This window comes from Mytilus edulis, chromosome 9, assembly GCF_963676685.1.
Source record: "Mytilus edulis chromosome 9, xbMytEdul2.2, whole genome shotgun sequence".
Lineage (NCBI taxonomy): Eukaryota > Metazoa > Mollusca > Bivalvia > Mytilida > Mytilidae > Mytilus > Mytilus edulis.
Window position 1 is genome coordinate 67,841,527 of NC_092352.1, and position 27,498 is coordinate 67,869,024.

The window sequence follows — 27,498 nt, forward strand, 5'->3', positions numbered from 1 at the left end:
AAAAGTCAATTTTGTGTCACAAAAGTCATTTTTGTGTCACAAAAGTCATTTTTGTCACAAAAGTCATTTTTGTCACAAAAGTCAATTTTTTGTCACAAAAGTCAATTTTGTGTCACAAAAGTCAATTTTGTGTCACAAAAGACAATTTTGCCTACACAAAAATAAACACAAAATTGAATTTTGTAATGACAAAACTCAATTTTGTAGATAAAATTCATTTTTGTCATGACAAAATTCAATTATGTGCTTATTTTTGTATAGACAAAATTGACCTCTGTCACAAAAGTCAATTTTGTGTTAAATTTTCACTTCTGTCTAACAAAACTCAATTTTGTCTACACAAAAAAATAATTTTAATTACAAAATCACAGGATGGTAATTTAATCATAAAATTGACTTTTGTGTTTTAATTTCCATATCAGGTAACAAAAGTCAATTTTGTATGCAAATAAGTTTATATTTGCATACCTATTTGACAAAACAAAAATGAATTTTGTCATGACAAAAATGAATTTTGTCTACAAAAATGAATTTTGTCTACAAAAATGAATTTTGTCTACAAAAATGAATTTTGTCTACAAAAATGAATTTTGTCTACAAAAATGAATTTTGTCTACAAAAATGAATTTTGTCTACAAAAATGAATTTTGTCATTACAAAATCGAAGTTCTCATAAAATAAGTCTGTATCACATAGTTTTGTAAGACAAAAATGATTTTGTTATAACAGAATTGAATTTTGTGTACACACCATTGATTTTGATTACAAAAAGTTCAAGTCCCATACAGCGCCCCGTAATATAAAATGTTCACTGAAATACTGAACAGGATAAAACCTACACGAAGTATTTTTTAATTTTCAACCAAGAAAAACTCTTTTGTTTTCGAAATGTTTCGAAAACGACTAATAGAGGACACAATAGTGTTATTTTTCCTAGAGATCAAAGGACACATGTGTGGCACACCGAAAGGCCGTAATTTTGAACTTACCCGCCTTTTTTTGTTTGTCGTTACATATCCCTTTGGAATCGTTCGCTTCTGTCTCATGTATGCAGAATAATGATAAATGTTCTGCTTTAAATTTGTAGTTGTTTAATAGTACCTAGATGTCATAGTAATTTCCAATGATATAATACAAGAGTTACGAAAACGAAAGGTTTATCAAAAATTCCTAAAGACAAATGTTTAAGTGGTACAGAATTTAATTTTAATTTAATTTGTGCGATGTCCATCCAACTCGGTTACAGAAACGTGCTGTAGATTTACTGAGGGCGGTTAGTTCATCATGTGACAGTGTAACGTATGTTGCAGATGTGCTGTATACCATAGTTATAAGTTTAATCTGAAATTGAAAGTATGTTATCAGACACTGGTTAGCACGTTCAAGGATATTGTTTTATGTTTCTGTATAAGTTAAAATTTGATATCTGTCACAAAGGCGTTTATCTCAATCTCATGTGTTTCAGTGTAATAAAACAGAATACGAAAAATGAGTACATTTGTTATAGATAAGAGAAATGATGAACCCGAAAACGAAGTTTTAGAAAACAATTCTTCGCATACATTTCTTTTTTAGGAGTAATGTTCGTTAAGAACATTAAAGCATTAATGTTAAAGAAATATATAACCTACAATGATCCTACCTCAAGTAGATGAATACCGAGAGAAGTGTGTAAATCAACAGACTATGTATATGACGCTTTGTATACATAACATAATAAAGAAAGTCAGTAATTTACAATGATCCTACCTCAAGTAGATGGAGACCATGAGAATTGTGTAAATCAACAGACTCTGTATCAGACGCTGTGTATACATAACACAACCCAACAGAAAAATCAGTAATTTACAATGATCCTACCTCAAGTAGATGGAGACCATGAGAATTGTGTAAATCAACAGACTCTGTATCAGACGCTGTGTATACATAACACAACCCAACAGAAAAATCAGTAATTTACAATGATCCTACCTCAAGTAGATGGAGACCATGAGAATTGTGTAAATATAGAGACGATGTATCTGATGCTTTGTATACATAACATAACAGAAAAATCAGGAATTTATAATGATCCTACCTCAAGTAGATGAATGCCGTGAGAAGTGTGTTCATCAACAGACTATGTATCTGACGCTTTGTAAACATAACATAATAGAGAAAGTCAGTAATTTGCAATGAGCATACTTTAAGTAGATGGAGACCATGAGAATTGTGTTAATAAACAGACTCTGTATCAGACGCTGTGTATACAAAACACAACAGAAAAATCAGTAATTTACAATGATCCTACCTCAAGTAGATGGAGACCATGAGAATTGTGTAAATCAACAGACTATCACTACAAACCATTAAAGTCTGAAATGGCCTATATCTGTACTCGACTGTACTGATTTTTACTCGACCAGTCTGAATTGGTCTGACTTTAACTTGACATTACTCGACCCCAGTATGAACCATACTTGACTGTACTGAATCGTACTTGACCCTTATCTTTGCCGTTGAAAATAGTTTGAACTATTACTCGACCAGTCTGGAACAGTCTTAACCCATTCTCGACATGTACTTGATCTATTTTCCAGTCTAAACCATACCTAACCAAAGGTCTGAACAATACTCGACCAGTCTGAACCATACTAGACCAAAAAACCTCTACTTTTTTAACTGTTAAAATAAAGTTCTTTTTAACTAACATATATTACAACAGCCAACACAATTTAAAAAAAAATGTAACCTTGTAAAAGAAATATATCTCTGATTATATTTAGGATAAAAAAAAATATATTATATATAACTTATATCAAAAAGGAATAAAATAAAATAAATAAATAAAATTGTTTTTCTGATTAGTGGTGAAATATTTTTTTAGTATAACCTCTGCTTGGGGGCAAACTCATAAATAAGATCACACCTGGTCAGAGGTATTAAATTCTAAATAACATTGATTCAAAATTGCAACATCCTGTTAAAATTAAATAACAAGGCCTTTCAAATATACATGTATGTACTAGATAAATAATACACGAATTTAAGAAAATAGGGCTTTCTTTTTACCTGTAAAACACACATGTACTGAGGTAATTAGAACATATTAAAGTGCTTTATGTTTGCCATGTTAATTTGACAAAAAAATACTTAAATTAATTGAAAATGTTTTTTACTGTTACTTTGGAATACATTTCCTTTTTAAAAAGGTTATCAAGGATTGCTATGGAAATTCTATTATCATGATTATATTAAATTCTTGGTTTAATAAACAAAATAATTAAGCTCTCAAATTTTTAAAATTTCATTAAGTTGTTTTATATACTATTTTATATATATCTTAATAAAAAAACATTCACTGCATTATTACTTGAACTCAATTAACACCATAAATCTATACTAGGCTTAAGTTAATGGTGAAAATAGTCCAGTTACAATAAAATACTTCCGAAATATTCATAAAATTTGAATAATTTTGAAAATATTAGTCACAATTCATTTTTTTTTAGATTATTTGATCAGCTTGTTTTATTTATATTTTAAAAGTTGATATATATTATTATGTAAGCATTGATTAATATTGAGTTGAAGTTATATTATGATTGATTATAATTGTGAAATTTTTAATTTCAATACTGTATTGAATACATTTTTAATTTCAAGTTGTTCAAATTTCATTTTTATTTAAAAAAATTCCTAAATTGATCAAATTCAGTTGATAGATACAAAGAATAGATCTAGGTTGGTTTAGACTTGGTCGAGTATGGTTCAGACTAGGTCGAGTATGGTTCAGACTAGGTCGAGTACGGTTCAGACTAGGTCGAGTACGGTTCAGACTAGGTCGAGTACGGTTCAGACTCGTATAAAATGGTTAAGTACTGGTCAAGTACACATTCGGACTGTTAAGTATGGTTCAGACTTCAGTCGAGTATTATCAAGTAAATCTCAGACGAATTCAGGCTGGTCGAGTAAAAATCAGTACAGTCGAGTACAGATATAGGCCATTTCAGACTTTTAATGGTTTGTAGTGTATGTATCTGATGCTTTGTGTATATAACCTAACAGAAAAATCAGGAATTTACAATGATCCTACCTCAAGTAGATGAATACCAAGAGAAGTGTGTTCATCAACTGACTTTCTATAAGTTGGTGTGTATACATAACAAAACAGAGAAAATAAGTATTTGACAATGTGCCTACCTCAAGTTGATGGATACCGTGAGATGTGTGTAAATCAACAGACTCTGTATCAGAAGCTATGTAAACATAACAAGTATGCTGTAGTATCACAACCATTACATGCTGTATAATATAAATTAGAACATATAAATGTAAAAAAAAATGAAATATTCGGTATTTATTTGAAACGTTAAATGTAAATATCGACAATTTATTTAAAGCCATCATTTATGGATACATAGCACTGAAAATTGTCAAGTTTCAAACTTATATAACAAAGAGTTATATCTAAGAAGACAAATACGCATAGTAACTTTCGGTCTCTTTGATCCGAAAAACCTGATAGATAGATAGTTAGGTTATTTTCTTTTTTATTAACGTCTGTTTACTTGTTGGGTGTTTATATCCCGAAAATAATACAGAATAAGCATTTTCAAGGGACATGTGACATTAATCTTTTTTGTTTATCGTTATTTGGTCCGGATTATTGGCAAATATACCGCATCTTTTTATATTTATACTTTACTTTTAATTTCTCGATTGATATTTATCTTATATTGGATGTTGTAAATGTCAATAAATCTGAATTTCGTACATTTTATTTACACTCGCGTGCATCGAATGATTAATTGTTAATTGTAATAGGTGGATGAATGCAATGGTACGTTAGGTCAATGAGATAGCAACTAAAAAAAACCAAAATATAAATAAGGCATCTTAATTGCAACGTAAATGTTCAAAAGATAAATTAATGTAAGGAATTTTAAAATTGATTTCCATGATTTTGTTAACTAAAAAATATACATATGCTTACAGAAGTAGAATCATATCTGAACATAAAGTTATCGGATGCTATAGTGTTGTGAGGTGTCATTGCTGTAGCAATTGGCTGAAAAGAAATTCGAATATAGCATTTATAACCTATCTTTATTATCTAGTTGAGCTGGACAAGAGTGATTACACAAATTAGAAGATATGGTATGATTGTCAATGACACAACTCTTAAAAAAAGTTTAAAAGACTTAGAAGTTTATGTATGTTCTTATATTTGATACCTGACGAATAATACATATGTACAAAATATATATCATATCGTAGGAATAGGTCTTTATTTCCATGTCCATACTTTATACAAAAATAGGAACTTTAACAGGTCGAGAACTCTAGATTTCCTGACGTCAGAATATATTTGCATGATAATATGGCCTTGAAAAACTGACCAATCGACACAATGAACTACAATGCATTGTGGGCTACTACGAGATTACTACCGCTTGAAAACACGTGGAATAAGTGGGAACATTGTCAACTAATATAGTGTCTGGGATTCTTGTGTTAAATGTTTTGTTCTGCAAATATGTTTGATGTAAAATATAACCTAATGTTCAATTTGCATGCTCATATTAAAAAAGTATTATTTACTGGCTTCATGATTCGGCTTTCTTTTTCGACTTTTAAAAGTTGAGCTGGACAAGAGTGATTACACAAATAAGAAGATATGGTATGATTGTCAATGACAGAACTCTTAACAAAAGTCCAAAAGACTTAGAAGTTAATGTATGTTCTTATATGTGATGACTCACGAATAATTCATATGTACATGATATATATCATATCGTAGGAATAGGTATTTATTTCCATGTCCATACTTTATACAAAAATGAGAACTTTAACAGGTCGAAAACTCTAGATTTCCTGACGTCAGAATATATTTGCATGATAATATGGCCTTGAAAACTGACCAGTAGACACAATGAACTACAATGCATTTTGGGCTAATACGAGATTACTACCGTTTGAAAACACGTGGAATAAGTGAGAACATTGTCAACTAATAAAGTGTCTGGGACTCTTGTGTTAAATGTTTTTGTTCTCCAAAAATGTTTCATGTAAAATATATAACCTAATGTTCAATTTGCATGCTCATATTAAAAAAGTTTTATTTACTGGCTTCATGATTCGACTTTCTTTTTCGCCTTTTAAAAGTTGTTGAACAGGTTTTTTTCCCATAGTTATGCATTATACCTGTGCGTTAATTGTTAAATTAAGTGACCACTAGCTAGAATGGAAATTATTTGAGCACTTTAAAATCTGTATATTGCCATTCATAAACATTTTTGCTTCGAAGAACGCAAATAACTGGCACTGAAACACTGCTGGCTGCCCGATATAATGGATGTAACAACAGACACAGAATTATCTGTACTGGATGTGTAATCTTGTTATTAGAATCTGGACTAAAAGTAAGAAAATCATAGTATTCAGTATTCTAAAAAATTGTTATAAAAGCAGGGACGGTAAAAAGCTTAACTTATTTTGTTTAGTTTTGTCCATCGATAAAGTCTGTATGTTGCTAATTTTATCCCAAATTATATCTCAGAGATATTTTTATCGTTCGGCTGCTGTCCGTTTGACGTATGTGCAATATCTTCAATCATTTGAAGTTCATATATTGCATATTAAGGTTTTCTAAAACGTGCCTTGAATAAAGAAATAAGAAGATAAGGTATAAGTGCCAAAATGAGACATCTCTCCATTCAAGAAACAAACAAGTAAAGTATTCAGTCATAGGTTCAACACTGAAAAGTAAGCTCTAACCAATAACTACTAATGTCAAACAATTCAAACCAAAAAATCAATAGGTTTATTTATTTACAAAAAGAGAAGAAAATTATCCAATAAATAAAAGAAGTATAACAGGTTTAGATCCAACGCTGCAATTTTCACAAAACACGTTCTTGTCGCACATACACATAGATAATATCATAAACGAGTTTTTATAAAGGTTGGCAAACGTCCGAGTCCGTTAAAAGTATATAAAAAATCCAATATCTCCATAACAAAAAAAAAACCGCCTTTGCAAAAAACAATGAAACAACAGCAGCTTGCTTCATTGCCTTCAGAACAAAGGTAAAAGTTTGAAAAAGAAAAATGTCTCAAAGGACTGAACTATGCCAAAACAAAATGCTTACAGATTTTGTTACCATCGTCAGACAAGAATTAAAAACATGTTTTGTGCAGTTTTGATAAAATACGATGAATGATAAAAGGCTTTATGCATGGTCTATGCTTGTCAAATTCTAAATATGAAAATATTACTTGGAATTCTACAGTAAATATCTATAACTATCTATATGAAAGGCGCTGCCGTCATGAATATTAGCACCGGCTGTTATCGACGGGTAGTTTTTCATTAGTAAGTTTTTTTTATGTGTATTGTGTTTTTTTCACTGTTGTTTCGTTGGTGTCTGGTGAACGAATACCTGAAATCTCCGTGTCATCACTAATCATATTAATGGCTAGTAGTACGGTGACAAAGTCAGAAAAAGTCGCTTATTTAAGGAGTTTAATTGTCATTCGGACTATATGGCTAAAAATCACAGTATTGATAGTTCAAAGGTTAAACTCAACATTTTGACTTGTCGTCAAAAAATCGTACGGTGCAATTTTCGAAAAATCCACTTAGAAAAGTTTTGAGGTCTACATTGTAAAATAACATCTGTGATATAATTTCATTTATTATATACATTGTTGTTACACCTTATTTTAACGATTTCAAATAATGTTTAGCAAAATTAACCCGTTTTTAAAGAGTCTATGGAAAAGATAAACACTACGAATATTTTGCTTTAATAGTGTACGTTTCAATTCAATTTTATCATTTTTTTTACGCAAAATGTAATATAATTAACATTTATATGATATTTCATCCCCTTTTTAATCAATAATATCAAATTCATTTATCTCAGCAGCATTATTTTAGCAATTCAAGCAAGACACAAGTCCTAACACTCATATGACGGAGCTATTCGAAGCTCATATATACAGCCTCTTATAGAGACACATAAGTAATGGGGATGTGCTGTATCACATACATTCAAGTACTGGGATATGTTCCTTGAAGCAGTAGACATTTTGCTGTCAAATGATAGAGCAGAACTAGATTGAAATTGGTCACTTCCTTCAGATCGTCATCTCAATTGTTACCTTTTTTTTTTGTTACCAACCGTACCAATTACTGAAGGTGGATGCCAGATTACATACTCGATATGCTTCAACTTTCTGAGAATATTCGATCACCTTTTATAGATGGCTACTTGGCCTTTAGACATAAATCTGGACATTTTAACGGTACATGAACCGACATGGCAAAGGAAAAGACGTTATAAAAGCCTCAAGGGGATCAGGTGGTAGTGTAGGCATAACAAATCAAAAGTCTGCGCTTGTTAGATGGACCCTTACTAGACATTTCCTAGAATCCCTTAGTTGTGAAACGCTGAAAGGGGCTAGAAATGATGCAAATTCACAAGAGGAAACAAAATTAACAGCAATGAAAAGAGATGAAGAACATGTTATTGCCATTGTGGACCATCTGAAAGAACCATGACTGATCTGACCCCTTTGTTGTGGAATCCCATCCTCCATGTCATATCAATATCTCTTCTAGAATGCATGCTACAAGAGTTATTTGAGATTCTTTGCTCACCGCTGTCGAGGAAGGCTTGAACATGTCTTAACATTTCATCACGTGTGCTCTTTCTTTAGATCAGTACGGAGTTTTATAGTTCAATATCAAAGGCAAATCTAAAAACGTTTGTTAACATGACAACAAAAACAAACCTAAATTTAAATTTAGGTGAAATACTTTTAGGTCTCATAAATCAATAAGTTGTATTTAGACGTGCACTGATTTTGACAAAAGGTAGAGATGATGTTACCATAGAACATGTGCTATCGCAACTTGTATGTTACATTCCAATTTTTCTTTTTCAAGATGACGGCACCATGAGAAAGTCATGCAAGTCTGCTTTTGTGAAGCAATTAAAATCTGAAGTCAATTGTGGACTTTCCCTGCCTTCCTTTGCACCATCACTCACAACTTACATAAGAGATCATGTATTGATGTAAAGAAAGGTAAAACATTCGGTGACCTTGCAGCTATTAAAAACATATGTCCCAATTAATTTCTGCAACGCACACAAAAGCAGATGTTGCAGATGTTTTTGACCGCTACAACATGAACAACTGTATGAAGTCTGTCGAAAGGAAACGCCGCAAAAAGTCTACAGCTTTCATCAGATTATTTAGGAGAGAAGTATTCCTAACTGGAACACTTTGACAAATCCCCTATGATTCCACCTCATGTGAGTTTTACATTGCCAGAACGTTGTGTAAATCCCGAAATTGTTAAAGTTATTTATACCAAAACTGTTACAGCAATGGCTTTCTTAACTTGTCTAGCACTCATGATCAAGAGGAGGCCGAAACTTAATGCCTTAAACTTAGACCCTAAGTTTAGAGAAATGGGAAATAGCGGAAGAACAATCATACGGACCTCTAATACAAATGTGTTTGTTCTGTGTGTTCACTACTATAATTATATGAGACATACAAGCGAATTGTGGGTAAAGATGGGGAACATAAGCAGTGTAAAGGATGAGCGAAGATTTTCAACCATTCACTAACTACATGTATATTTGTCTGTCTTTCCCAAAAAACTATTGCCTGCTGTACAAGCACTTACCGGATGTGACACAATTTCGTCTCTGTTTGGAGTAGGTAAGCAAACTGTCTACAAGACTTTGAAGGACACGCACGACTATTTCATAGGTTTTTATAGTTTCTGTAATATTGACAAAGATGAAGCCCTTGTTTGGGCATGAAAGTTAATTCCAAAGCTTTATGATTTGAAAAATCTCTTTGAAACCATCCAATCATAATAATTATCAAATGCACATCAAGCTTGCCGCCAGCAAAGATGTAAGTTTAGTCAGATTACCTCCCCGTGAGGCGATACTGAGCAGCATGTTTTACTTACTTCGATTCAAACTAAAAATTTGGACCGCATTACACATTGCTAAACCCCCTATTCCGTCAATTTTAGAATACGGTTGGTGAGAGTTAAATGATTCATTACACCCCGTGTATTTCAAAGGGCATATGTCAGCAGAATTCTTGCAGGATCTTGTGTTTTCATTGAAGGGAAAATCTCCATGTAAAAAGTCATTTGTTTGTTCGCAACAAAATTTTTCATGTCCGGAGCTTTGCTCCTGTAAACGGTCATAATTATGTAAATATTTCAAATCATGTTCCTTGACAGATGAATCAGAAGATACTCCTGGCATAATTCTGTTGTGTGGATCTGTTTGATTTGAGTTTTGAATTGCAACTGTTTTCGAGGTATTGAGTGCTTTTTAGATTTAAAGAATTACATGAATGAGCTTATGCAAAACACGCCTTCAATCATGGTAGTAGGCTTCGGGTAAATTAATAATATTTATCCTTTGATTGCTGAGGTTGAATGGCAGCCGGCAAGGTAGCTACTGTAACTTTAACATAGTATGTGTATAATAGATCAAGCGTTTGGAAAACGCCAATATCCAGAATAAGTCGATTTCCTAATTAATTGCTTTTTACACTTTCAAGATAATTCATTGTTACATGTAATTGATTTGAAGAAATGCCTGTTTCTAAAATTTAACCTAAATTGTTGTATATATCTTCAAATTTTGAAAGTATGGAAGAAAACAAATAAAAACAGAATTTGAACTTTGACCTTATTTTTTGCAAAACTGTTACCACATTTTTTTTGACGACATCGATATTTCAAAAGTACTAATTTTTCCGAATCCAATGGTATATAATAAAGCCATATAGTATCTTTGACGATTAAATCTTTAAAAAATTGGGTCTGGTCACCGTACTATAGATATCGGTTTAATTAAACGCTTATTTCTTCGCATATAAACAACTCTTCGTTAATCTGAGCATGAAACGAATACTTAATATCACGAACTATAAATGTGCATACAAAAAATGAAAAACTAAGCGAAATTGTTAATCCCGCAATGCATGAAAAAATGTGTTGTATTTCAGTAAATATCACGTGTTCGCAGTTGATTGTAAATTCGTAGTAGTCCATCATGCATTGTTACTCATTAAGTGGATTGGTAAAATACCCAGGTAAAAAAAAAAAATTGCGTCACACGTAAATAAACATATACATGTGCGAGGGCATACGTATGCTAATTTATGCATAGCCAAATAAGGAAGTGATAACGACCAGTTTAATCTGATATATATCTTTATCTTTTCAGAAATATTTTGGCAAGTCAAAGTTTGGTTGTCCCTTGTGTACTGTTCGCCTCTCTTTAGGTACCGTTGTAATACCACCAAATCATAGTAAGTCACATCTAGTTGCATACGAAAAAGGGTCGAAAAAATATACCCATGAATTTGACAGTTGGAGGAAATTAATCCTACATTTTATTGCAGTAATTTTTTTTGGGCCATTAACATATATCTTGGATGTTTGAAAACACCATTATTTTCTATTTGGTGTGTCTATAATTATTTTGAGGTTACATGGTTAATAAAGCTTGTATTTAGATAGAAAATGGGTGAAAATGTGACTGGATAACTTCCAGGGATGTATTTTTTCTTATATGCAATGAAATGTTATGTGCAATATTGGCTATAAAACTTGACAGGATAAAACTTTACTCATGCTATACAGCTACTTTAGTAATAGTTATCTTAGTCTTTTTCAAATTTGTAATTTTTAAAAATAATGTACAGAATTGGTCTTTGTTTCAAATAATAAATATAGTTACACAGCTACTTTAGTACAAGTAATCTTGATGTGCAGTTCTAAAGATGCATATCAAATGTACATCTGTATAGCTGTATATAACCTAAACAACTATACAGCTGTACAAAACTGTACTTCTGTAAAGCTGTATATAAACTGTACATCTGTTTAGTTGTATATAAACTGTAAATCTGTAAATTTGTATATGACTGTACATTTTTCAAGCTGTATATAAACTGCTGCTGTGTAAAAATGTACATTAACTGCACAATTTTAAATCTGTGTATAAGCTGAACACATAGATTCTACCACTGCATCGTGTGTGATACGATACTAGTATACATATCCAAAGTTTAAAAACAGTTTAAAGATGTACAGTTTATATACAGTTTTACAAATGTACAGTTTATATGCAGCCTTATAAAAGTGCAGTTTATATACAGCTTTACAGCTGTACAGTTAATATTCAGCTTTACAGATGTACATTTGATATGCATCTTTAGAACTGTACATCAAGATAACTTGTAATAACGTAGCTGTGTAACTAGTTTTATTAGTTGAAACAAAGATCAATTCTGTAAAATATTTTAAAAAAATTAATCAAGGGTGGTATCACGCCTTTAGTGAGCGTAAAGAGCTCTGCTAGATTTATCAAGATCGCACAACGACGAAATTTGTTAAAGCGTTTTGAAGGTGAGAATTAAACGAATGATTCATATTTTTAATAATTGAGTTGCAAATTGACTTTTTCAGTTATAACAACCCCTAATTTCCTTTGTTTTAAACAATCAATTTTTATATCTTTAAAAAACTCCCCTGTGAATAAATGAACAGCCATGCAAAATTGCGAAACTAACCATTTACTAGTACCTAAAATGTATATTTATAATATGCACCATCGTTCGGTCCTATAACAAGAGAAACATTTTACTTAAGCTTAAAAAAAAACTACAGGAAGAGAACTAGACTGTTGATTTGATAACATCCCTACATGTGTAGGTGTCTTTTAAATGTCCTACCTGTATCATGATAAGCAATGTTGCATTTCCCTTTAATCCTAGGCCTCCTTCATCCTAAAATTAAAAATTTAAGCAATATTAGTTATCAAAGGTACCAGGATTATAATTTAGTACACCAGACGCGCGTTTCGTCTATATAAGACTCATCAGTGACGCTCATATTAAAATATTTATAAAGCCAAACAAGTACAAATTTAAAGAGCATTAAGGATCCAAAATACCAAAAAAGTTGTGCCAAAAACGGCCAAGGTAATCTATGCCTGGATAAGAAAATCCTTAGTTTTTGGAAAGTTTTGTAAACAGAAAATTTATAAAAATGATCACATTATTGATATCCATGTCCACACCGAAGTGTTGACTACTGGGCTGGTGATTCCCTCGGGGACGAAACGTCCACCAGCAGTGGTATCGACCCAAAGGTGTTTTAAGTTATCAAGGATACCAGGATTATATTTTAGTACGCCAGACGCGCGTTTCTTCTACATAACCCTCATCAGTGACGCTCATGTCAAAATATTTATAACGTAAATAAATATGTTAGTAAACAGTCAGTTTATCTCTATCTTAGAAAATTTCAAAAAGTCAGATTGATTCTGTTGATTTCAAATTGTATTTGTAACACGGTAAATGCCGGATTGAAGTGGATTGATCGGATTGATCTTGTAACCAACTGGTCACGTGTTAATCTCAAACAATCGTCAAAAGAACATAAACATTCAAAACGTTCTACACGTGTTCTAATCGATGTTGAGATGAAGAATTTATAAAGCACGAATGGGATAAACATTCAACGAGTGACTGAATAACACATTAATTAACGAATGCGCTGAGCGCATGAGTTAATTATTAATGTTATTGGACACGAATGAATTGAATATTTTTCGATATTTGAATTCTTTGATTAGTTAGTCTTTTTATTACATTGTCAAATTTTTTTATGAAATAAATGAAGAAAATGTAAGGAACATTATCTTTTTCAACGCATTCACAATTTGTTTTGATTCCACGTTGAAAACTCCTATTGTTGGATGACGTCAGAAGAACGTTTATTTCACATGTGAAATTATCGGTTTTTTATTTCACTTTGAAATTAATATAATGCAATGCAAACAATGTAATAAAAAGTGAATTTACATTTATTTAATTAAGGATTGTGGTTCGGATTAATATCATTATTGTTTTATTTGTTGCATACAAACAATTGTTTAAGGTAATAACTGACTGTGTAATTTACTTCATTAATTAAACCATTGATTTAAAAATTAACTGTTACGGTTAATTTTTTAAAATAAACAAGTGAACCTTTGTTTTAAATTGTGATGTCTCTAAACGTCTCAAAGTTTACAGGAACCGTTAACAGTACACAATACTTACAGTTCCAACAATTAGGTACTCGTAAAATTTCAGTTTTGAATAGTCTAATTCTGTTTTGACTGTTATACTACCCGAATAAGCATCAATACCAAAAGTATTGCCATACAAAGCAGCTGACTGAAACATACAGCATAACAACAACAGGAAAAAGTACATTAAAGATTTGTTTTTATTTATCCTTGGTTATAGATACATTGTACATATAGTAAAGTGATTCTATAAATGCTAAATGAATTACTCTTGCGTCAATTGTAATATTGAATGCATTTAAAATGGTTTTACTGTCATATCGATGTATTGATTTGTGAACTTTTTTTCGTGGCCTCTTGTTTCTTCATATTTTCATTGTTAGTTTATCTCAAATTAATACGGAGTTTCGAAAGTCTATGAGAGGCGATCATATTGGTCGAGAATGTATTACGTAACTGTATTTTTTAATTTTCAATTTTAAGACAACAGACACATCGTATCGAACATAATCACATTACAAGCGAAATAAACAAACATTTTTAGAAAGAATAGGCCCGAACTGAGCAACAGCACATATAATTTTGTATAAATTAATTTGTGAATCAAGCGTTCATAACTTTACATCAATGTATGCTTGAAAATTAGTTTATTTATGTTTGCTTTTCACCGCATAATTCAGAATTTAGAAATATAACCTCGCGTTAACTCCGCTAATAATGTTATGTGGTAACAAGATGGATATCGATTTTTTTCCATTCACCATAATGATTGCGAATTGGTTTGTTCAATCCTTTTTTGCGGTATCAATAGCGATATGTTTTGGAGGTTTCAGACCTAGATACCAGTATATTTGTCTGCAAAGAAGTTTCACCGATTGCGTCCTATACATAATTGTTTCATGTTGGTTATGGGAAGATTCGCATGGTAGGTGATGCTTGCAATTTGATGCGACTGTCGTACTAGTGAGAGGTTTAGCGCTATGAAACCAGGTTCAATCCACCATTTTCTACATTTGAAAATGCCTGTACCAAGTCAGGAGTATGACAGTTGTTGTCCATTCGTTTGATGTGTTTTATCATTTGATTTTGCCGTTTGATAAGGAACTTTACGTTTTGAATTTTCCTCGGAGTTCAGTATTTTTGTGAATTTACTTTTTGCATAGCAGGAGACGCTTACCCTGGGGCGTCTTGCTCGTTTTGGAGCTCACGTGAATCCCGCAGTGTTTGTTTGTTGCAATGGTTTGTCTCTTCCTAATCGGTATACGACATTTGAGCTTACTATAGCCGTCTGCATCTTAGTCTTTTTAAATCTACTGCTGATATTTTAATCATAGATAATAACATAAAAAATTTATGTAAATATTTACAGCTGATGCAATTTATTTGTTTTTTGTTCTTTTTCAGCTAATGTAACATCATATTACTTTACATTATACTTTCCTTTTTATTCAACACACTTCAATATTATCATCTTACTACGGACAAAAGCTCTTGTTTGTTATGGAATATATTTTTTATATATACCGATGTATATGTTTTTATTATCGGTTACTCAATTCCGTCCTCTTTATGTCAAAGGCGACATAAAAACGAATGAAATGTATCACCGAATTGAAAATTACACGAGTAACACGACGGGTGCAACACTTGATGTAGGATCTGCTTACCTTTCCGGAGCTTTTATATATATATATATAATTTTTTTCTGTGAGTTAATGTTACTGAGATATCTATCTTGTATTACCCGTACTATTGTGTAGCTTTTCGTCGTTTTTCGTTTTTTGCCATGTAGTTGTTAGTTTGTTTTCGACTTACAAGTTGTTTATCCAATTAGTATGTTCTGTCGCTTTCCAAATACTTACTGGACCTTCGGGCTGAAATCAATAGATCAGACATTATTATCAGTTATTTTTTGTTTTATGTAACAAGTATGATTTTTCTTATATGACAATAAGAATAAAGATAAAGTTATTTAATGTCATCTATACAAAGTGCTATACAACTTTTCTGTATAAAATAAGATCGTAAATTATTTCTCTAAATATATATGTACACAATTGCATTCTGCAGGGATAGCATTTATCATTTTGGTGAATTTACCCGACAATGCAAAGGCGACGAAGCAGTAGAATTATTTTAGTTTATGTGTGTTACAATGTGATACATGTACGTTTCATTTGATAACAACCTACTTTTAGTAATGAACGATTTAAAAAAAAAAAAAACCAAACATACAAAAAGTATAGAATTTGAAGCATTTAAACGTAGTACATACATTTTTTTTGTTCTGTGTATTCTGACTTTGTCACAGACTAATATTAACGTATCCATGTTAAATAATATTACAAAAGTACTTACTTCGAGTGTATATCTTACTACTCCGCCCATGCCGTTGTCGGGATCTGTAGCTGTTGCTCTCAATATCTCAGAAGACAAGCTTGTGTTCTACAAAGAAATAGTTTTTTTTTTTTTTTATTATATATACTTTCGTTGCTGTTATAGATAGAATTAAACAAAAACTTAAGTTGATCCACCACACAAATATTCACATTTATGCTCTTGTGAGTATTGTCAATACATCTCACATTTAAGACAATCATTTGTGGAGATACTATTAAATGAACGAAAAACATTACAAATGATTAGCATGTCAATTGTGCTAACAAAAAACCAAGCAATGCAATGTACAATTTGAAAGCTCATGAAAAAAAGAAAAAAATAATCAAACGAATCAACGAATGCATTAAAGAAGGCATTTCATCATTAAAAGTAGAAATCATTTTACCAGTTCTCAGGATATCTTTGCTTGTAATGTACTTAAACCTACTACATTTGTTTGCACATGTCCTAAGTTAGGAACCTCATGTTCAGTGGTTGTCGTTTGTTGATGTGGTTCATACGTGGTTTTCGTTTCTCGATTTAAATATAGATAAGACAGTTTGTTTACCCGTTAGAATTATAGCTTGCTGTCCGATGTGAGTCAAGTCTCCGTGTTGAAGACCGTACTCTAATTTGTGACGTTCGGTGAACGTGTTTTTCAACAGTTTATCGGCATTCTAATGGGAACGAATTGTGCCCCTCTTCTTGCCGACTTGTTTCTTTATTATCATGAGGCTGACTTCATACAGGAACTTCTCAGCAAGAAAGATAAGAAGTAAGCAATATCCTTTAACTCTACTTTCCGCTATATAGATGATGTTCTTTCACTAAATAATTCAATATTTGGTGACTATGTCGAACGCATCTATCCAATTGAACTAGAGATATAGGATACAACAGATACAGTTAAGTCGGCCTCATTTCTTGACTCACATCTAGCAATTAACAATGAGGGTCGATTGAAAACAAAACTTTACGACAAAAGAGATTATTTCAGCTTTCCAATTGTGAACGTTCCATTTCTAAGTAGCAACATTCCAGCAGCACCTGCATACGGTGTATATATCTCCCGATTGATACGATATTCCCGTGTTTGCATTTCGTATCATGATTTTCTTGATAGAGGGTTGTTGCTCACAAGGAAGCTATTAAATCAATAGTTCCAAATGGTGAAGTTGAAATCATCTCTTCGTAAATTTTACGGACGCCATCACGAGTTGGTTGACCGTTATGGAATAACCGTTTCACAAATGATATCGGATATGTTCCTTACGTCGTAACTACAATCCCCTTACCTTTCATAAATGTGAACTACCGAATTAGACTATTTACCGCATTTGTTATCTCATAAGCAACACGACGGGTGCCACATGTGTATCAGGATCCGCTTACCCTTCCGGAGCACCTGATATCACCCCTAGTTTGTGGTGGGGTTCGTGTTGTTTATTTTTTAGTTTTCTATGTTGTGTCGTGTGTACAATTGTTTGTCTGTTTGTCCTTTTCATTTTTAGCCATGGCGTTGTCAGTTTATTTTCGATTTATGAGTTTGATTGTCCCTCTGGTATCTTTCGTCACTCTTTTAATGGTTTACTTTTACAAATTGTGACTTGGATGGAGAGTTTGACTCTTTGGCACTAATACCACATCTTCTGATATCAACTTACAGAAAACATGAGAGTGATCTGTTACTCTTATCATATAAATGTACTGCAATATGCGGTATAGGCTTTGCTCCCTGTTGAAGGCCGTACGGTGACATATAGTTGTTTATTTATGTGTCATTTTGGTATCTTGTGGAGAGTTGTCTGATTGGCAATCATACCACATCTGCTATTTATATGATATGTTAGAATGTGTCAAAACATGGCACGCATCTTTGGTAAATGTGGTGTGACTTAAGCATTTAGTCTGTTCCTTTTTATTGCGGTTTAACGATCTCAATGATGATCATTATCTTAATGAATTTTCTCATGTAATACATCAAAATAAATATTTCAAAAAGTATCGACATCGATAATCACTGAAGATAAATTCATTGTCGAAATGCGAATCTGGTGGAAAGAAATTCGCACCATATATGTTATAACAGAGATTCGAAGAAATCAATTATCAACATATAATGAACAACAGTCGTATGTTCTCTCAACCTCATTCTTTGAAGTAGTACATATACTTTATGTAAAATGGTATAAATATTAGACAAAACAGAAAAAAATCAAGTGCATCATACCTCAGACACATATACTTTGTAGAAATTTGATGTAAATGATGGCCGTTCGTCGTTTACATCAAGGATAAATATTAGCAGTGTTTCGATATGCTGAAATTATAAAAGGTAAAATATTTAGTTCGGAGGGATCATTCAGATAACTTTCTAGATTCTTAATGCATAAATAAAGACCTACCTACTCATTGCAATCAAGTACTTGTTGTATATAAGTCGCAGTGATAATAAACATAGGATTTCACAAAGTGTTGTGTTAGGATATTTTTTGTTTATTTATCGCCTTCTTCGATGACTATAAATGCCAAAATGATACAAGGTTTGCATTTCCAAAATGGTTGATTTGAACTACCTTAAAATGAAACGGCATTCCAGAGAGGTTGTGTTGATACCAACAAATGTTACCAATCATTGAGAGTATTCAAGCATAAGAAACTCGACGGTACTTAAGTGAATATCTATCTGCTTACCCCTCTAGACAACAAACAGTTTTTAAGTTCGTGTAGGCCATTTTTGGTTTTCTCTGTTGAGATTTGTATACTTTTGTTTGTCATTATGTATTTCTATTTGTGTATGCCATTGTGCTGTCAGTTTGTCGTCGTAAAGAGTATCCTTTCGATATTTCCCCCTTTTTTTGTAATTGTTTAACTTAAAGTTTATGGCATTATATACGGTTAATTTACTTTTCATTATTTTTTTCATTTTTTGTTTTATATTATCGCAAATGCATAAGCATTTGTATATCTTTGTTTTCCCAACCTCTATGCATTGATAAGTTTTGATAAATCCCCCTTCATTACTTGTATGTTATTATTTCAAACATTTGTAAGTTCCCGGATTTTAATGTGCACTCATTGGACTTAAAGTTGTGTAACTTTGTACTGATGTTTATGAAATGATAGAAATAAGAAGACAAACATACAAAGCATACCTCTTTTAATTTATCCGCAGCCAATAAATGTAGATACCATGAAGGTTCTGTCTAAAACAAAAATTGAAAACATAATATAAATTGTGGTAAACCTTTCAAGGAAAGAATAAACATAAACTCTTCATAGATACCAGGGTTAAAATTTTATATTTTCGCCAGACGCGCGTTTCGTCTACAAAAGTATCGTCAGTGACAATCGAAGCAAAAAATATTTAAAATACCAAATAAAGTACGAATTTGAAGAGCATTGAGAACCAAAAATTCCTAAAACTTTGCCAAATACAGGTTAGGTAATCTATTTCTGAGGTAGAAAAGCCACAGTATTTCAAAAACCTAAAGTTTGTAAACATTTATTTTATAAATATGAACATATCAATGATAACTCAAGTCATCACAGAAGTGCTGACTACTGGGGTGGTGCTGTCCACGGAGAATTAAAACTCCACCAGTAGTGGCATCGACCAAGTGGTTGTAAATATACTCATATTTATATTGATACCAGGATAGAAATTTTATAATTGCGCCAGACAAAGACAAAATACCAAGATAAACATACCCCCCCCAATAAAAAAACCCAAACCCAACAACAACAACAAAAAAACCCAAAACATAACAACAACCTGGTATGACAAATTCGGCAACCTATGAACAAGCCAATCGCAAAGAAGATGTTTTTTGTTCAAAATCGTATACGAAATACACTCATCATTATTTATTTTATAATGTGATCTCGGTGGCCGAATGGTCTTAGTAGTTACTACTGTGATCACTTGCCAGTCAACACTGCCATTGTAAGTTCGAACCCCGCTCGTTCGGGTGCACTCGACTCCAATCTTAATTGACTAGGATTGTCAGTTTTACTATCGACTTCGGTGATTTTCTCCGGGCACTCCCGGCTTCCTTCACCAATTAAAACTGGCCGCAACGAAATAGCCTAAATTCGGTGCTTAAAAGTGGCGTTAAAACACCAAAAATCAATTTATTTTATGAAATAAAATGTCAAATATAGATGAAACGTTCATTCTTTGAAACGGTACAACTGAAATTTGGCCTAGTTGAAGGTATTTGAAATAAATGATTTAAAATCCCGAAAAACTACCTCATGAGGAGAACATGCCATACTAATCACATTCAGAATAGAAATGAATAACGTGTGTAAGAGGCAACAACCCGACCAAGGACAGACAACAGCAGAATGCCACCAATGGAACTTTAAAACTGCGAGAGAATCCCGGACCCGCTGGAGGGCTTCAGCTGGGCTCGAAAAAAATGTGTACAAGTTGTATAATTTTTTTTCTACATTTCAAGTTTATAGACATAGGCATACATAAATATATAGATCAAGAAAAAAATATATGACCCTTTTCCTTCTTAATTGAAACTGAAAATAGAAAATCTGTATTGTTTTAAGCTGTGTTCAATGTTTATTTCCAAACTTCAATTTCAAATGAAATACTCACAAATACAAGAAGGGGTTCTAATTAAGGCATGCAGAGTATGAAAATAAACTGCATGAATGATATTTACACATTATCTATAAGGACACATACATTAAACATTTTTTCCAAACGATTTCAGTTTGAATAAAAAGGTTAAATTTGTAATTTCAATTTTTTTACGAAAATGCACTGTGTATGATTTTTCTATATAGTTCATGCAAATTGTGCTTTTTTTTTTTTATATAATATTCATTTAGCACTGGTTCAATCCTTAGTCATGCGTTCGTAACATGATTTTACTACAAACTCTATTCTTATTTAAAAGAAATTGGTTACCAGACGATCATTAAAATAGGTATTTAATACTTTCAGATAAACATTGCTCTGTTATTCACTTGATGTGAAGTATTACAAAAAAAAACCACAGTAGTGAATCGTATATGAATTCATGATGTTTTAAATTATAAAATGTTACCATAACTGACTTCTTAAATGTGAAACAAAGTTATGTATTACCTTTCTGTTTAAAGGATTTCTGTAAAACTTGTACTGTATTACTATTACCGACTGATGTGTAAGATATATTATAACACTGCCTCCGAGGTGCTAGAGTCGGCCACCAGAGATCACAGGTTAAAAAGAAAAGGGATTTCTCAACTGGTATTATGTATTAATATGTTTCTGTAAAAATGTAAGGCCCGACATCTAATTAGAATACCGTCGAACCAACACACTTTAAAGTTTCGTTTAACGTACATTCTACAGGTCTATTTCTTTTATATGTGATTGAGATATAAAAGACATAGCATAAAATAGTTTTGGATTATTTATTTTACAATTTAAAACGTTGAAAAGAATGGCTGCACAGGCTCTGTTACTGGTCTTGTTGACTCCCTCGGCATGGTTTGTCTAACTTATTTAATTGATATAACAATTCAGAATCACGACTCTGTTACCTTCGAATAGTTTTTAAACTACAGATAATGTAGACATCGGACAGGCTTACAAAGGTGCCTAAATAACAGAACACATGTATAAGTATGAAACGCCTGAATTTAACAACATCTATTTCAAATAACTATCAGACTGAGTGTAAAAATACCTGCTAATATTGTCACAAAGACATCGATTCAATTAATAATAAAAATATTGGTACAATTTACACCTAAATTGTCACCAAGTATTTACACCCAAATCAGTCACCGACTATTTACACCTAGAAATGTCACAGACAATTTCTATCTAAAAGGAGTAGGTCCAGTAAGACCCCTTTTCGGCCCCAAATTATAGCAGTTTTACAAAATTGTAAAAATGTAAACTTTTAATGGTTTATTGGGCAGTAGAATGCTTCTGCTACATAAATATGGGCTATTTTTTACAATACGATGCACATATATCGGGTACTAGCACCATTAAGTCATGCTAAATTACTGAAATCTTCACAATTCTAGCATTTTAGTTAAATTTTAGACGGTTTTCGTGTAAAACGAAAGTGGCCGCATTCGTGTTCATCCTTAATATTGAAATGTAAGTTGTATTTTATGATAATACATAACATATATAAAGGTTGAGGATGAACACGGATGCGGCCACTTTCATTTTTGACAAAAACCATCTGAAAAATGACATTTTTGGGAATATTTGGTAGATTTTTCATATTTGAGCTTGAATCGGATCGTTTTTAATGACTAAATCAGTTAAAATCTTTCACATAAACTAATTGATTCAAAAGAAATAGACACTCAAGTGTTTAAAAAGTGGTCAAAATCTTTTGTAAGATGAACCTGAAATTTGAGACCAAAATCGGTCCTTACCGGACCTACTCCTTTAAAGCTAGAAAATGTTACCAACTTGCACATAACAAATCATTTGCATATATATCATCTCTGTATAATTATTTGTACTTCATAACAACACATCAAATCATGTTAAAAAAGGGGAGTGGACAGCAAAATAATATAACAATTACAATAAATGTACAATAAAATTTACGTGATAACGAACCATTACTTTCTCTTTCCTAATTGTAATGATAGTTATTACCTCTCTGTCCATACATGCTTTCTGTTTAATTTGTACCGTTGTACTGTCAACACCACCAGTTGTGGTGTGCCTTGCATCTACAATGTCTACTTTAGCACGTGTAGCATCGTCATTAGCTGATATTGTAATAACTCCATTTCTACCACGGGCTGTTATAGTCGCCAGAGTTCTATCTGAATTATATTGAACCATTCATATACTAACCAATAGTCTAATAACTGGTTACTTTAATTCTAATTGTATCCAACTGTACTAGGCAGTGTCTTTATAATAACATAAATTTCAAGTTTTCGTCACCGGATATAGTTATTATTTTACATAATAACAGTTTAGCTTTATTGACTCTTTGCAAGATAACTGTTATTGTTGTGTTGATAAATATTTAGTAGAATCTGCAGAATGGAACAATATATTTTAACAGATTTTAACATAATATACACTTACTTGAACAGCCCTCGTACAATGAAATAGGAAAAGGAAATGTGTCAAACCGTGGTGGAAAGGGTTCTGACAATCCTACAAAACATTAATTTCGCCAGATTAACAAACAGTTTTGTAAAGTCAGTTTAATAACCATTTAAATGATTATATTCCTTGAAATGTTCTAGATAGTCAAGCATTCAAACTGAGTTTAATCATTGATTTATCTTAAACAGTTGAACCCCTCCCCTAAACAAAATATAGAATTAAAGGAAACTTTTCTTGTAGTATCTATTAAAATAAAACTCAATCTTTATTTGTGTGTTTGGAAAAAATAACTAAAGTAATGCACTAGTATCCTCATATATATTCTGGATTGAAATATCGTATCGAAGAACCTTTTGCATACTTTTAGTAATTCCGTAGATTTCTTAATAAAGATTTTCCTTTATATTTAGTAAGACAATCTGTATCATATGTCAGCATCCTCAAGTTTGAACCATATAAACACACAAAACGTTTTAATAACCCCAACATGCACTAACGACCATTAAACATTAACACATACAGTGCTTTTGTATCCTATGTCAATATCATTACAAATCGTCGGATTTCACATCGGTCGGTCGGATCTTACATCTATTAATAGCTTTTCATTATTAACAGTCCTAGAACTGATAGTAGAGGTATTAAATATTGTAAAAAAAAATTGTTCCATTCTTATGGTAATCGTTCAAAATCTAAACCTGTGATATGCTCATAACTGCCATCTCTTGGCAAATTTATTTGACCACCGAGTGTAAAAATACGAGTAGCCATGAGGATCTGGATTGCACTGCCTCTAAAAATACTTTAATCAACGTCTGGTTAGTTTGATCTCAGTTCTTCATAGGTTAAAATCCGATTATAACTTCGGATTTCCTTGTTGTCCTCTGAATTTCCTACTGTGACGGCATGAAAAAAGGCGACCATGCCTGATGACGTCACATAGAAAGAACACATCTTTTTGGAATCATTCGAAAAGAAGGCATAATTATGCCTGCATATTGTTTGAAAATATTATAGAAACAGATTCCCCCAACAAATATTGTGTAGTACAATATTTATCCACTCTCGACAGTTAAATTAAAAAAAAAATGTAAAAATATTTAAAACTATCGGCGTGCCTAACGTTACTCCACAATACCACTTACAAAGAGAAGCTTTGTAGATACAACAATTTATAACAGTGATTACTTACAAATTGATGCAACATAAAAAATAAATCGACATTTACGATAGATTTAAAAATAATAATAAAAACGCGGAAATGTTGTAATGAGGTATTACAATCAACAAATGGTATCAATAAGATATGGATTCATATATATTCTAATAATACTGCAACTACAATATTTAAAATGATCGTAACGTTTGATTTTTCTACGCTTTTTTCAGAAGAGAGTTCTTATCATTTTCTTCAACAAAACATTAAAAAAGTAGGATAATTAAAATCGTTTTCTTGTAACAAAACAAAATAGATAAACATTCCACACATTCTTTTATAAATGTCAGAAAATCAGAGTTATGTATCCTTAAATGAAAAAAAAAAGAATCCCACAAAACATATTCCGTGTTCAAATATAAAACGACACATGAGAAATCTTACATTTGAATAACTTCATAATCTGAATACTGATATGAACGAAAACTCACCGCTCTGGGACACTGATGCTATCAAAATGCATACTATTCCCAACTTGAACATGAAATCCATTTTCTTCAACAAACAAATCTAAATATACGTTCTTAACTAAAAATAAAAGAAATGTATTTCTTTTATATGGTACCATATATCACAGTTATCCAATAAATATTAGATTATATAGGTTGCACAAAGACTGTGAATATAGACAATGCAATAGGAATTCCTTTTACGGCTAAAACAAAACCATTTTTACAATGGAGTTTCGTTTAAAAATCAAATCATAGAATGGAAAGTTCCTACACACTAGTATTTTTTTCAAAGGTTAATATATAGAACTGTGCGGCATATTTTCAAAATGTGTTTTTATTAGTATGTTCTAGTGAGTGTATTGTCTGTATTGTTCTGTTTTTCATGATTTATTTCCTTCTTTATACATTTACTCATTCATTAACCATAACGACAACCATAATGTTACAACGTGTGTAAATAAAAATTAAATAAATACTGATTATAACTTGTATAAAATGAAAGCATTTTGTTTAACAATTATACAAAATAGCTTTTGATAGTTTGGTTTAAAATGGAGACTGGAACTGTTATAAAATTATTTTATAATTTCAGAAAAGTTATTAAAAATAAAATAATATATGGACAGGACAAATCATAATAGTTCCGCAATATTAACAGAGTAAGGTGAGCGACCCAAACATGTATAATTGGTTCATATAACAATAGTTGGGATCAAGCAGCCTGTTAGTTCAAGATTTTCTTATAACACCAGAAGCAAGTTTTTATGTATTTCCGATATTAAAACACAGATAGTAACTTATTTACATGTTTTAATTAAAGGCATAAGAAGTGTGCCGTTGTTCAAAACCAAATACATACTATACAATCTTAAATCGAGGGAAACACATCAACTATGAGAGGAAAACAACGGAATAACGGTACATTTGTAACTGTGAAGTGCAACGACAACAAACGCCAACATAAATAAAAACGGACTACTATATCATAACTTCCATATTCCTAACTTAAAACAGGACATTTGAAGAAAACATTGTGGTTTGAACCAGATTTTATGGCTAGCAAATCCCGTTTATATTGCAATATGTATCGTTAAAAAGTAAAATCACAAAAAAAACGGAACTCCGAGTGAAATTCAAAACGGAAAGTCCCTAATCAAATGGCAAAATCAAAAGATAGTACACATCAAACGAATGGACATCAACTAAAATGACCTTCTTCCCTAAACGGTTTTGGCTCAATTGTTGGTATTATTTGTATAAGCTACTCGAAAATCTTTATAATATTACATTAGGTTTTGGAATTTTCAAATTTTGTCCTAGCATATCACTGAGGAGATATTGATTGTACAAAGGAGCATCTGGTGTAATGTTATCTGGTGCACACTGTTGACAAGCTTTTACACCCTAAAATTAATTCAACCTCTCGGCTAATAGGACTTCCGAATAGAGGATCTAAAACTGAATACTAGTAATAGCTGATTTAACAGTATGTTTTTGTAGTAAATTTCTTGAAAACTAACATAGCAAATGTACAGAATTCAAAGACAAATTCAAAACGGAAAGTCCCTTATTAAACGAAACAATCAAAAGCTCAAACACACAAAACAAATGGGAAACAATTGTCATATTCCTGACTTAGTACATACATTTTTACGTAGAATAATCTGGATTACATCTGATTTTATAACACGTATATACTTTTTGTTTACTAGACAATACAAAAGTATACATGCATGAGTGGTAAGATTTAAACAAAAATGTTTTGCTATTGTAGCTGTTCTGCTACTCTTGTACTATTGTCCTTCATATTGAAAGTATTAAAATGACCACAATGCTATCTCCGAAGGTTCTTTTAAAATTACGTGTCTGTTGTTGTTAAGTAAATGTCCAATAATGCTTCTGCTGTTGGACATTAAATAAGTCGCTGTCACTTACATATCGGTTAATACTCACGTAAAATCTCTGTAAATTGCACATTCAAAATGTAACTGACCTTAAATTTCTGTTGTACATACACTTATGAATTGTCAGATAGTTTATCTTAATTTAAATAGATCATTTCCTTATGTTAGTCGTTATCTTATCATGTATGCGATGATTGTTAAGCAGAAAATGTAAATGTACACCTTTAGGAAAATGCACTTAGTGATCACTCAACGTCGAAACCAATGAAAAAAACTTATACTTTTAGACAAAATAACATTAATAAATCCCTTTTTGATATATAGTGCT

General features: G+C 31.7%; 1 protein-coding gene across 1 annotated transcript; it reads right to left on the minus strand.

Annotated features, from left to right (window-relative positions):
• Positions 1–1,074: 1,074 nt before the first annotated feature.
• LOC139488892 (protocadherin alpha-11-like) lies at positions 1,075–27,269 on the minus strand. Its single transcript, XM_071274855.1, has 12 exons — positions 27,220–27,269; positions 25,246–25,342; positions 23,575–23,646; positions 23,131–23,303; positions 19,649–19,699; positions 18,724–18,813; positions 16,473–16,559; positions 14,146–14,262; positions 12,772–12,825; positions 4,976–5,050; positions 4,183–4,284; positions 1,075–1,341 (listed from the first exon to the last, which is right to left on the minus strand). Exons 2-12 carry the CDS (start codon positions 25,304–25,306, stop codon positions 1,207–1,209), a joined length of 1,017 nt encoding a protein of 338 aa, XP_071130956.1. The 5' UTR covers positions 25,307–25,342; positions 27,220–27,269; the 3' UTR covers positions 1,075–1,206.
• Between the last annotated feature and the right edge of the window lie 229 nt (positions 27,270–27,498).

Excerpts from the sequence above, each read along its gene's own strand:
- LOC139488892 (XM_071274855.1), bottom strand. The coding sequence starts at position 25,306 with ATGGATTTCATGTTCAAGTTGGGAATAGTATGCATTTTGATAGCATCA. Across the intron at positions 23,647-25,245 it reads AGCATCAGTGTCCCAGAGCG|GATTGTCAGAACCCTTTCCA; the intron begins GTGAGTTTTCGT and ends AATGTTTTGTAG. Across the intron at positions 12,826-14,145 it reads AGTACCTAATTGTTGGAACT|GATGAAGGAGGCCTAGGATT; the intron begins GTAAGTATTGTG and ends TTTTAATTTTAG.